General features: G+C 34.6%; 2 protein-coding genes across 2 annotated transcripts; one reads left to right on the top strand and one right to left on the bottom strand.

Moving 5' to 3' along the window:
- The first annotated feature begins 388 nt into the window (after positions 1 to 388).
- Positions 389 to 5,104, top strand: LOC123911427 (oligopeptide transporter 3). Its single transcript, XM_045962833.1, has 6 exons — positions 389 to 1,454; positions 1,960 to 2,057; positions 2,896 to 3,465; positions 3,572 to 3,827; positions 3,964 to 4,146; positions 4,246 to 5,104. Exons 1-6 carry the CDS (start codon positions 954 to 956, stop codon positions 4,858 to 4,860), a joined length of 2,223 nt encoding a protein of 740 aa, XP_045818789.1. The 5' UTR covers positions 389 to 953; the 3' UTR covers positions 4,861 to 5,104.
- Positions 5,105 to 6,234: 1,130 nt separating this feature from the next.
- Positions 6,235 to 9,722, bottom strand: LOC123910849 (SNF1-related protein kinase regulatory subunit beta-2-like). The gene is made up of 4 exons (XM_045962130.1): positions 9,340 to 9,722; positions 9,015 to 9,193; positions 8,744 to 8,906; positions 6,235 to 7,035 (listed from the first exon to the last, which is right to left on the bottom strand). Exons 1-4 carry the CDS (start codon positions 9,532 to 9,534, stop codon positions 6,670 to 6,672), a joined length of 903 nt encoding a protein of 300 aa, XP_045818086.1. The 5' UTR covers positions 9,535 to 9,722; the 3' UTR covers positions 6,235 to 6,669.
- Positions 9,723 to 10,500: the final 778 nt, after the last annotated feature.

Here is a 10,500-nt window from a genome sequence, read left to right as displayed (position 1 = left end):
AATCGTTAAAATTTCTGATGATTTTAATCATTGGTCCAAGGTGGACCACTTATTAAACTGAACCACCATAGCATTAGACTTAAAAGTTATTGTTGATACAACTTTTTTTAATCTTTTGTGTAGTTCGTAAGAATAGTAATTTTAGTATTCTTGGTATTGTAGTTTGTAAAAATAGTCTTCGCTTTAAAAAAAATTACAAAAAGTTAATACTTTTTAGTCTCTTCAAATATACTCCTTATAAAATATAAAATACAAATAGGGACTTTTGTAGCAAAAATAAAATAGGGCCTTAAGATAAATAATATTTTTTGAAGAACTAAATTTAAAATTTAAAATTTTATAAGGATTAAAATTATACTATTGAAGTTATTTTTGAATCTTTAAAAATGAAAATAAAAGTCTACGATTGAGTATTAATTGCAGGTGATTTTTTATGGCTCATGTGCATGAGTGTATCAGTGTGGATTAAATTGAATTTGCTCATGCGGATAACAAGATTGCGTTGACGTGGCATATGATAACCGTCTCTGAGTTGACGCCGAATTTGCCATGTCAGCATCACGGTATGACATGTCAGCTAGAAACGACGGAAATGGGAAGTGGAAGTGTGTGATACTGTTGTTAACACTTGTACTCACATGCCGGAACAGTCTTTCAAGTGAAATTAATTGGTTGCTACATGAATTGTCAAATATACCATCAATTAATTTCCTTAAATTCTTTATCTTCTTCATTATTCCATATTAATTAAGGGTCCTTTTGGGGAATTTACATTACACCCGTGATTCTTTTATAAATAAACACCGCCGCTGAGAAGAAGCATTCAATCAACAAGTACGCTTCTGAATTTTGTGTTTGTGAGAGTTAGTTATCATTTTCACTCTCACAATCTCATTTTCACTTAAGCACTTATTTTTATAATTTTCACTTCTTCACTCACTCTCCATTCTCCAATGGCGCCAACCAATCCAACTCCAGTCGACACAGAAAAAGCTACAAACGGCGTACCTCCGGACGACAGATGTCCAATAGAAGAAGTAGCTCTAGTCGTTCCGGAAACCGATGACCCTACCCTTCCGGTGATGACTTTCCGTTCATGGTTTCTAGGATTAACCTCTTGTGTTATCCTCATTTTTCTCAACACTTTCTTCACTTTCAGAACTCAACCACTCTCCATCTCTGCCATTCTCATGCAAATCGCTGTTCTTCCAATCGGAAAGTTTATGGCCGCAACTCTTCCGACGAAGGAGTATAATTTCATTGGGTGGCGTTTTACCTTAAATCCTGGACCTTTCAATATGAAGGAGCATGTTATTATAACTATTTTTGCAAACTGTGGTGTTTCAACTGGTGGTGGTGATGCTTATTCCATTGGTGCCATTACTATTATGAAAGCTTATTATAAACAAACTCTCAGTTTTTTCCTTGCCCTGTTAATCGTCTTAAGCACACAGGTTCTTAATTTTCCCCTTTTCTACATTTTTATTTATTTTATTTCGAATTTCGACAAAAATAAATGAATATAAGGTTTTTTTTGTTGGTTGTTTATTTGATTTTAGACAAAGATTTGTTTTTTTGATATGTTTTAGACAAAGATTTTTGGTAACGGAGATAATTGTATTTTTTTTAAAATAATTTATTATTATAGAGTATGATTATTAAATGATGAAGAAGATGAAGTTTGTTTTTGAGACCCGTGAAGGTTGAAGGTGGTGGCTTACTGTACTTTACAGTTTAGTATATTGAAAAAAGTTACTTGTTTGTATTTGTTTTGTTATCTTTAAGTCTATCTGGAATTTGTTCTATTATTTTTTGCTTGATGACGAAAAAGGGTGGAAGATGGAGTTGAATTTGGAATATATTATTTCCCTCTGGAGAATATATTCTGTGTTAGATTTGCCTTTTAGTTGTAAGCAAAATTAAAATTTTAAATATATTGTTGTAAATTGAGTTTTGCAGATAATAGGGTATGGATGGGCTGGGATTCTGAGGAGGTATCTGGTGGACCCTGTTGAAATGTGGTGGCCATCAAACCTTGCACAAGTCTCTCTCTTTAGGTTCATTCTTTTTCCCTTTCTTCCATATTACGTCTTATTATTGAGTTGAAATTTGGAACTCATTTAATTATTTGAATACCCTTTGCTACTTGCCAATTATCATCTATGAAGCTTAGACACCGAATATGACACTGACACATTGAATATAATCAAACATGTCATTGTCGTTTCGGTGTCTCAGACATGTCTTCTATGTGAAATGTTTTGGTGCTACGTGGCGCTTATGTTTTATCCAATATTCTTTGGCCAATTTGCAAAATCCAATATTTGTTTATGTTCAATTTGATATCTGCATAATTGATTTAGTGATGTTTCTTTCTGCGAAGTGCAAAACTTTGCTATAAACACAACACACTGGTGTTAGTGTTACTGCAAAAATAATTTGTATGGTGTTATCAAATCAATAAAATTAAAAGATGAAGCCAATCAAGTTTATCATTGACTACTAATTACTAGCTTAAAATAGGCAATAGGAAAAGAAATTTTGTTAAACCTCAGTGGGCACAGCAGCCATTATACCAAATTGAAAGTTGTAAATATGCCGTGGACTAAAGCGCATCTCACTACTGAAAGGCCCATATCACACAAGCTGTGTTGTTCGGTTGATGTAAGATTCTCTTAGACAAGAGATATCATCATTGAAAGAGAAAATATTCTCTAATGTTTCTTTGGCTGTATAATTGACAACAAATAGGCAAGGATAGAATCTTAACCAAGAGAACATATGCACCAGTAAAAACCAATTTTCTTAGTCAAAGTAACTTTTTTGCTGGTTTATCATTATTATTATATTCTCTAATAGTATTAGTTTGCTTACATCATTAACCTTATGCTACAGGGCACTCCATGAAAAAGAGGAGAAGTCAAAAGGCTTTACGAGGATGCAGTTTTTCCTCATTGCAATGGGTGTAAGCTTCTTGTATTATGCACTCCCTGGCTATCTTATGACAGTCTTAACATTCTTCTCGTGGATTTGCTACGCGTGGCCGCATAATATCACAGCACAGCAAATTGGTTCAGGTTACCATGGACTTGGAATTGGTGCCTTCACACTTGATTGGGCTGGAATTTCAGCTTATCATGGAAGCCCTCTTGTTGCACCATGGTCATCTATTGTTAATGTTGGGGTTGGATTTATCATGTTCATCTATATAATTCTACCTATATGTTACTGGAAGTATAACACCTTTGATGCTAGGAAGTTTCCAATATTTTCTAATCAGTTGTTCACACACAGTGGACAAAAATATGACACTACTAAGATCTTAACCAAGGACTATGACCTTAACATTGATGCATACAACAAATATGGCAAGTTGTACCTTAGTCCTCTCTTCGCATTATCTATTGGATCAGGTTTCGCAAGATTTACTGCAACCCTCACTCATGTAGCATTGTTCCATGGCAGGTAGGCTGCTCTTAAAGCTTTTATAATAAACTTATTTCTTTTACCTATATTAATTAAGGATTCACAATGAGAGACTCGTGCCATTAACATTGTTTGTTTTTTGCAGAGACATATTGAGACAGAGCAAGTCAGCAATAGGTAATGCAAAAGTGGATGTGCATGGTAGACTGATGAAGGCTTATAAGAAAGTACCAGAATGGTGGTTCCAAGTTTTATTGTTTGGGAGCATGGCAGTATCGGTAATAATGGCTCTTGTGTGGAAAACAGATGTGCAACTTCCATGGTGGGGTATGCTCTTTGCTTTTGCCTTAGCTTTTGTTGTAACCCTCCCAATTGGTGTCATTCAAGCAACTACCAACCAGGTACTAACTCAAAGTTTTCTTCCTTCTCTTGTTTATCACTTTTCTCTCAATTGTATCGTACTATTTTGATGCGAAGAGGGAACAATAGAAGTTTAAAATTCTAACTTAAGTTTTTCCTGTGGTGGTTACCTTGCAGCAACCTGGATATGACATTATAGCACAGTTCATGATTGGATATATCCTTCCTGGAAAACCAATCGCAAACTTGCTCTTTAAGATTTATGGGAGAATCAGCACTGTCCATGCTCTATCTTTCTTGTCAGATCTCAAACTTGGACACTATATGAAAATTCCCCCGCGATGCATGTATACAGCACAGGTCTCTTTGGCTCAAAATCTTCCAGTTTAAGCTCTTTTCTTATTATTTTTTGTTCTTTCTTATTAATTATTATTTATTTATTTTGAAATTTCAAAATAGTTGGTGGGAACTCTAGTTGCTGGAGTGGTGAACCTTTCAGTGGCTTGGTGGATGTTGGATAACATTAAGGACATTTGCATGGACGATAAAGCTCACCATGACAGTCCTTGGACTTGCCCTAAATACAGAGTGACATTTGATGCATCTGTTATATGGGGTTTGATCGGACCAAGGAGGCTATTTGGACCCGGTGGATTGTACCGAAACCTAGTATGGTTATTCTTGATTGGAGCTGTGTTGCCAGTTCCTGTTTGGGTATTTAGCAAAATCTACCCTGACAAGAAATGGATTCCTCTGATCAACATACCGGTTATATCTTACGGTTTCGCTGGAATGCCACCTGCAACTCCTACTAACATTGCAAGCTGGCTATTGACTGGAATGATCTTCAATTACTTTGTGTTCCGCTTCCACAAACGTTGGTGGCAGAAATATAATTATGTTCTATCGGCGGCACTTGATGCAGGCACAGCTTTTATGGGTGTTTTGATTTTCTTTGCTCTGCAGAATGCAGGCCATAGTCTCAAATGGTGGGGAACTGAATTGGACCATTGCCCATTGGCTACTTGCCCAACTGCCCCAGGAATTATGGTTGATGGTTGTCCTGTATTCTAAAACTGTATTCTAAAAGAGAAGCTTAATTGTCTTAGCTTTTCTTCTGTTTTTGTTTTTAGGGGTGGGGACCAAGTTAGGCTCGGAGTATAGGTGAAGGAACTGAATCAATAACCAATTGCTTAGCAATTATTGTGTACATGCTTGCTTGTTATGGTGGAGGGTTTTCCTTTTTGTCTTTTTTTACCTGCCCTATTTATTAGATATGCAGTTAATTGGTAATGGAACAAAGTTTTGATTTCTGGTACATTTTATTTATAAACTATACTGGACATGGAATTGCAAATTTTCATGGTTTTTGGTAAAAGACACACTCATGTTTTGTAGTTTGTAGCGCTACATAATCTAATCTAATAAGTAATAACCAAAAGGATCATGATGCATGATGCATCTAATCACACAAATAAAGGACATTCAAGATGAGTTGTTGTCTCGATGGTGCACTTTGTAAATGGAGTGTAATTTTCACATGAGAGGATCCCTCACTATCTAAACTTATCTCATCTAAATTTTTAGTGTTCTTTTTTTCAGTCGTTATACATGAGATAATTCATTTTCAAGCACTTTGGGGCATTTTGTGAAATTTATAAGTGGTTAATCACACAAATAAAGGACATTCAAAATGAGTTATTGTCTCGATGGTTTACTTCGAAACTGGTTCCTCTCGTGTGTAATTTTCATATTAGAAGATAAGTGTGATCCCTCCCTATCCAAACTTACTTAAATTTCTAATTTGTTTCTCTCTCTTTATTAATCTTGAGAGATCGCATTTTACCTCTTATATGAAAATTACACTAGAGATTCATTCTTGTGCACTTTGGAGCATTTTGTGAAATTTAGAGGGTTTGATCTCTCTCTAATACCTCCTAAACTTCAAGGAGAGATACATATATCTAGAAAATAGACACCAAACTTAAATTTCAAGTTTCAACATATCATTCAAATTATGCAATTTTCATTTTCCAAACACGCAGAACAAGCAATCTGAAGTGTTAACATTATGTGTTTATACATAACAAATCATATGGAATTGTTGGAATGTCAATATCAATAATAGACTCATCAACCGTTTCAAAAACAAAAACAAGAAATGGACTCACCAACAACTGAGATTACTTACTTTCACTAGCATCATGTTTTGTAGGGGACAAGATTTCTTCCCATGGCGGTCTTTCTTGTTTTCTTATGTGGGACAATCCCTTAATTATACTATCTTTCCTATTTTCAATACTGTTTTTACATATAATATACTGCTCGTAATAAACATATTTGCATTAGTTATGTCGAAGACGCGGTCGTAAATAAATGCACATGTAAATGTAGGCAGTTTCTTTATGAAACTCCATTTCTTTCAGCAAAGATCAAAAGACTTCTTTCTTTATAATAGCAAAAGTCAATTTCCTGGAGAATGATCACAAATATTTCTAACACGTGCTGAAACCCGCAAGAAAACCCGAACCTAACCACCAGAGTGCACAACTAAACTGAAAAATAAGATAGGAAGAAAAAAAAAATCTAATGAGATGCTAGAAAATGAAAATGCAAATATGGTGGATATGAACTGCAAAATAGCTTAACCACCAAATTGCTGTTCCAGCATAAGTGATAAGAAGTACATGTAAATTATTTTATCCTTTTGACCACTCAACAAAAATTCCTAGATAAAATATCACCAAGTATGTAAGAATTGGAACTAAATTGTCTGATAATTGGCCATTAAGCAATTGCATTAAATTAAAATGTAATATAATTTTGATTATCATGCAGTGGTCTTGATGTTAATGACGGGTCCATCATGTTTGTGTTTACAATTTAACTCTTCTTCATCAAAGGCTTGTAAAGCACCACAGTGACATATTTGGCCTGGTATCGGTGAGTTGTACCGAGGGCGACCACTGAAGGACTGCTCTTACTGCCCGTACTGCTCGTACTACTCGTACTACTTTCTTTCTGCATGTAAAGATGATTGAGCACTCCGTGCTGAGGCCTTGGAAGAGGAGGTTTGATTTCCATATTTGTCGTAGGTACATTTAGCAGTGTCATTGCAAAATGTGGAGGAACTAATGGTGGCTCCTTTGCATAATCTTCAGAACTAGGTGGTAAATTGTCATAACTTGAGGTTGGTGATTGAGGAGGTTCAAAACCAGAAATGCTTCCAATGTCGTCAGGAACATAATCCTACATGTATTAAAAAAAACATTAGTGTCTATTTAGATGTCAATGGCTTCTAGCAGTTAAAGAATGCAGATATACTGGCTACCACTTATGTATTACCAAGTGACATGAAATATATGTGCAGCTACTTAAAAATGAAATCACAACAAAAGCGATAACTATTGCAAAAATCAACCAGTGCACATTAAGGGGGGCTATCAAATATTTCCTTTTGATAGCGCTATTTAGCCGTCAAGTGAAGCAAAACTGCAAGACAACGTGACACGGTACTAACAGACTAAAACACCAGTTGTCTAACTTGTCAACTGATACTTAAGGAGGTAAAATAGACAGAATCCTAGAGAATGACTTGTTGTCGAACTTTGGGACGCGTTCTTACCGACACACAAGTTAGGGTTTAACCGCAAATGTACTAGAAGGGGAGCCTTGGTGCAACAGCTTGAGTTACTACTATGTCGCTAGAAATTAGTATCTTACAACTGCAAGGCAAGCCTGCCGACAATAGATTTACAATGGATCCAACCCTTCCCTTGACCATGCCAGATCGAGAGCTATATAGCACCGGATTTGCCTTTTAAATGTTATGCCCGAGTTGTTAATGTATATGGAAAATCAAAGCAAAAGGGTCAAATATTTTACTGTTTTATTTTTCTAATATTAAAAACTTTCTTTTAGTAAGGCATTGCCTTTTGGTTCCTCTCATCTCAAGAATCTTTCACCTTTAACTACTCCGGCTAGCATAGGCAGACACATTCATATAATTGGAATATTGGAACCAACTCTAATTTTATCCTAGCTAGAGAATACTATTTGTGTTGTGGCATCATAAGTTCAGTATGTACTTTTGTTACATCCAGAAAATTATGACACAGTCACTGTCTGCAACTTGTATTTCACATAATAAAGAGCGCTTACTAATGGGAAAATAAACAGGACAATTGAATTTAAAAGTTTGCAAAATATCCAAACATGCTATGACTCTAGTAGTCTCTCCGTTTTACAAGAAAAGGAAATTCAAAGTCTTTGTATCGTTATGCAATATCAGATGCACAAAAGGCACAAAGAGTAGCTAAAATCTAATCTATTAATGGGAAAAAGCATCACAAATCAGTGGGAGAACCCGAGAAGTTAAAAAAACACCAGTAACTGATCTTCCCTTCACAAGTCAAAGTGAAAGGAAGATATTCATAAGTGAATACAGTTATGTAAAGGCATTTGTTCTAGATCTAGGAACCCTACAATTACTTTGGATCATATGCATCTGAAACAAAATTCTTGCAAGATAAGCGATCGTTGGTCAAAGAGTGTGAAATATCCGAAAATTTAAAGGCATCAGGGTATAAAATTAAAGGTAGGGGAATAAACAATCAAAATAGTACCAATTCCAAGAAATTGTCAAAATGAACAAAAATGTTCCATACTTTCATTTTGCAAAGAAGAAAAAAAGTTCATAGCATCCCAAGTACTGAAAAGTAATAAGGCTGTTCAGTGGCCACCAACAATTCATCCAAGTTGTACACAAGTCCCTTATTACATAGGATATAGCTAAATTAATGTTCCTTAACATATATGTTTGATATCAATTCAAAAGCACCAACCTTTTCTCAACATAACAATTCATCAGATTAACTAACAATCATATAATGGTTCTGTCACACAGTATCAATTTTGCTCACATGTTAAAGATGTGAATAATAAAAATAGTACCTACCTTTAAGTCCAATATGTTGTAAAAATTCCCAACCTCATCTTTGGACCAAGGTAACTCCGGGTCGTAACTGAATCTTCCATCCACAATAAATCTATACTGGTAAACACCAGAAGGCAGCACCTTCATTATTGCAAAGTCTTTCCCTGATCTCTGCAAAGGAGTTCTGATAAACAAAGAAAAAATAAATTAGAATCTAAAAAACAAAACAGTAAAGACAATTTTGTAAGAACACACACACACACAGACACACAGTGAAGTTTAAAAAGCAAACCTTGAATTCCAATTATCCCAGGATCCTTGAACAAGAATTTGTTTGGCACCATAAGTCCAAGTAATCATGGTAGGAATAGTGTGTTGAGTGGAGATATGTTCTTGATAGCCAGAAGAAGTAGTTTGTGACCATGAATGATGATGCATCTCATCAGGTCTTTGTAAAGGAACAATAGGAACCTGACGAAACAAACAACAAACAACAAACAACACATGTGATGAGTAACAGACATACAGACAGAAAAGATGAATGTCAAAATCATGAAACAGTGAGTGAGTGTGGAATAAAAAGAAGAATTGGAAGAAAAAGAAAGAAAGATAGATACTTGAGGAGTGAAGATGAGTGGAGAATGAGTAGCTCTAGGGCTTGTGGGGGGAGAGTGAGTCATCATCATCATAATTCCATCTCCATCTCCATCTCCATCTCCATTCAAAGGAACAGTGGCGGCAATAGCTTCTTCTTCTTCAACTTCTTCAACTTCTAGATGTTGTTCGGAAGGATTCCCGTTAACATTTCCCATAATAATGTTAGTTGTTTGTTGTTTGAGACACAAAAACAAATTGAAACTTTTGTTTTCAGAATAACCACTGCTCGTGTGTGTTTCACTCTCAGTCTCAACCAGACCAGAGTCCACCTAATTATTAGTAAATTAAATTAAATTCAATAAACCCTTATTTATTTATTTATTTATTTTTGTTTTTGCATTATACTCTCCGTCTAATTTAAGACTCCCCTAAATAGTAGTAGTAGTACATGGAAGCGTTTAAAGGTGGACATATTAATTCGTTTTAGGAAAATATTATTCTTTCCTTTTTCAAAATAGAAGAGAATGATATTTTTACTAATTTATTTTTTAGTAATAATAATCTTTGCAGTTAATCAACATCTTATTTTTAGTAAAAAAAACAGCGATGTAAGCTGTATTAATTAAATGATAGGATTGAAAATTAAGAGTCATGGTTCGTTTGGTTTTAGTAATTTTTTTTCCTTTATCTTTTTTTTCCACTCAACCAAACGGACTATGGTGGACGTATTAGTTTTATGAAAATATTATTCTTTCCTTTTTAAAATAGAAGAGCATGATATTTGGATCCGGATTCCCTCACGTGGATAGTATGGTCAGTTAAATCTTGACTATCAATTTTAATAAAATAAAAAACAAAATTGAATGAATAATAAAATTAAGGGTTGAGATTGCAGTGCAGGAAGAAATGTACTGGAGAGATTTTTTCTCATGATATTTTTACTAATATAATTTTTTTTTGACAAATACTAATATAATTTTTAGTAATAATAAATTTTGCAATTCAAAGCAATATGAAATTATGAATTAAGAGTCATGTAAGCAGTATTAAGGTTCGATCCCAAGTCGATATGTATGGAGAAAATATTTGTTAAGAGATATCAACTTCTTAAATAAATTTCTATTCTCTGCAATTGCGGGGATGATATTAAGTTATGATAAATTATGTTTCACAAATTGACA

This window comes from Trifolium pratense, linkage group LG2, assembly GCF_020283565.1.
Source record: "Trifolium pratense cultivar HEN17-A07 linkage group LG2, ARS_RC_1.1, whole genome shotgun sequence".
In the NCBI taxonomy this organism is placed as follows: domain Eukaryota; kingdom Viridiplantae; phylum Streptophyta; class Magnoliopsida; order Fabales; family Fabaceae; genus Trifolium; species Trifolium pratense.
The sequence above is the reverse complement of the archived record's forward strand: the minus strand, read 5'-3'. Positions and strand labels throughout refer to the sequence as shown.

Excerpts from the sequence above, each read along its gene's own strand:
- LOC123911427 (XM_045962833.1), top strand. The coding sequence starts at position 954 with ATGGCGCCAACCAATCCAACTCCAGTCGACACAGAAAAAGCTACAAAC. Across the intron at positions 3,466-3,571 it reads GTAGCATTGTTCCATGGCAG|AGACATATTGAGACAGAGCA; the intron begins GTAGGCTGCTCT and ends TGTTTTTTGCAG. Across the intron at positions 4,147-4,245 it reads GATGCATGTATACAGCACAG|TTGGTGGGAACTCTAGTTGC; the intron begins GTCTCTTTGGCT and ends ATTTCAAAATAG.
- LOC123910849 (XM_045962130.1), bottom strand. The coding sequence starts at position 9,534 with ATGGGAAATGTTAACGGGAATCCTTCCGAACAACATCTAGAAGTTGAA. Across the intron at positions 9,194-9,339 it reads CACTCATCTTCACTCCTCAA|GTTCCTATTGTTCCTTTACA; the intron begins GTATCTATCTTT and ends TTGTTTCGTCAG. Across the intron at positions 7,036-8,743 it reads ACAACATATTGGACTTAAAG|GATTATGTTCCTGACGACAT; the intron begins GTAGGTACTATT and ends TAATACATGTAG.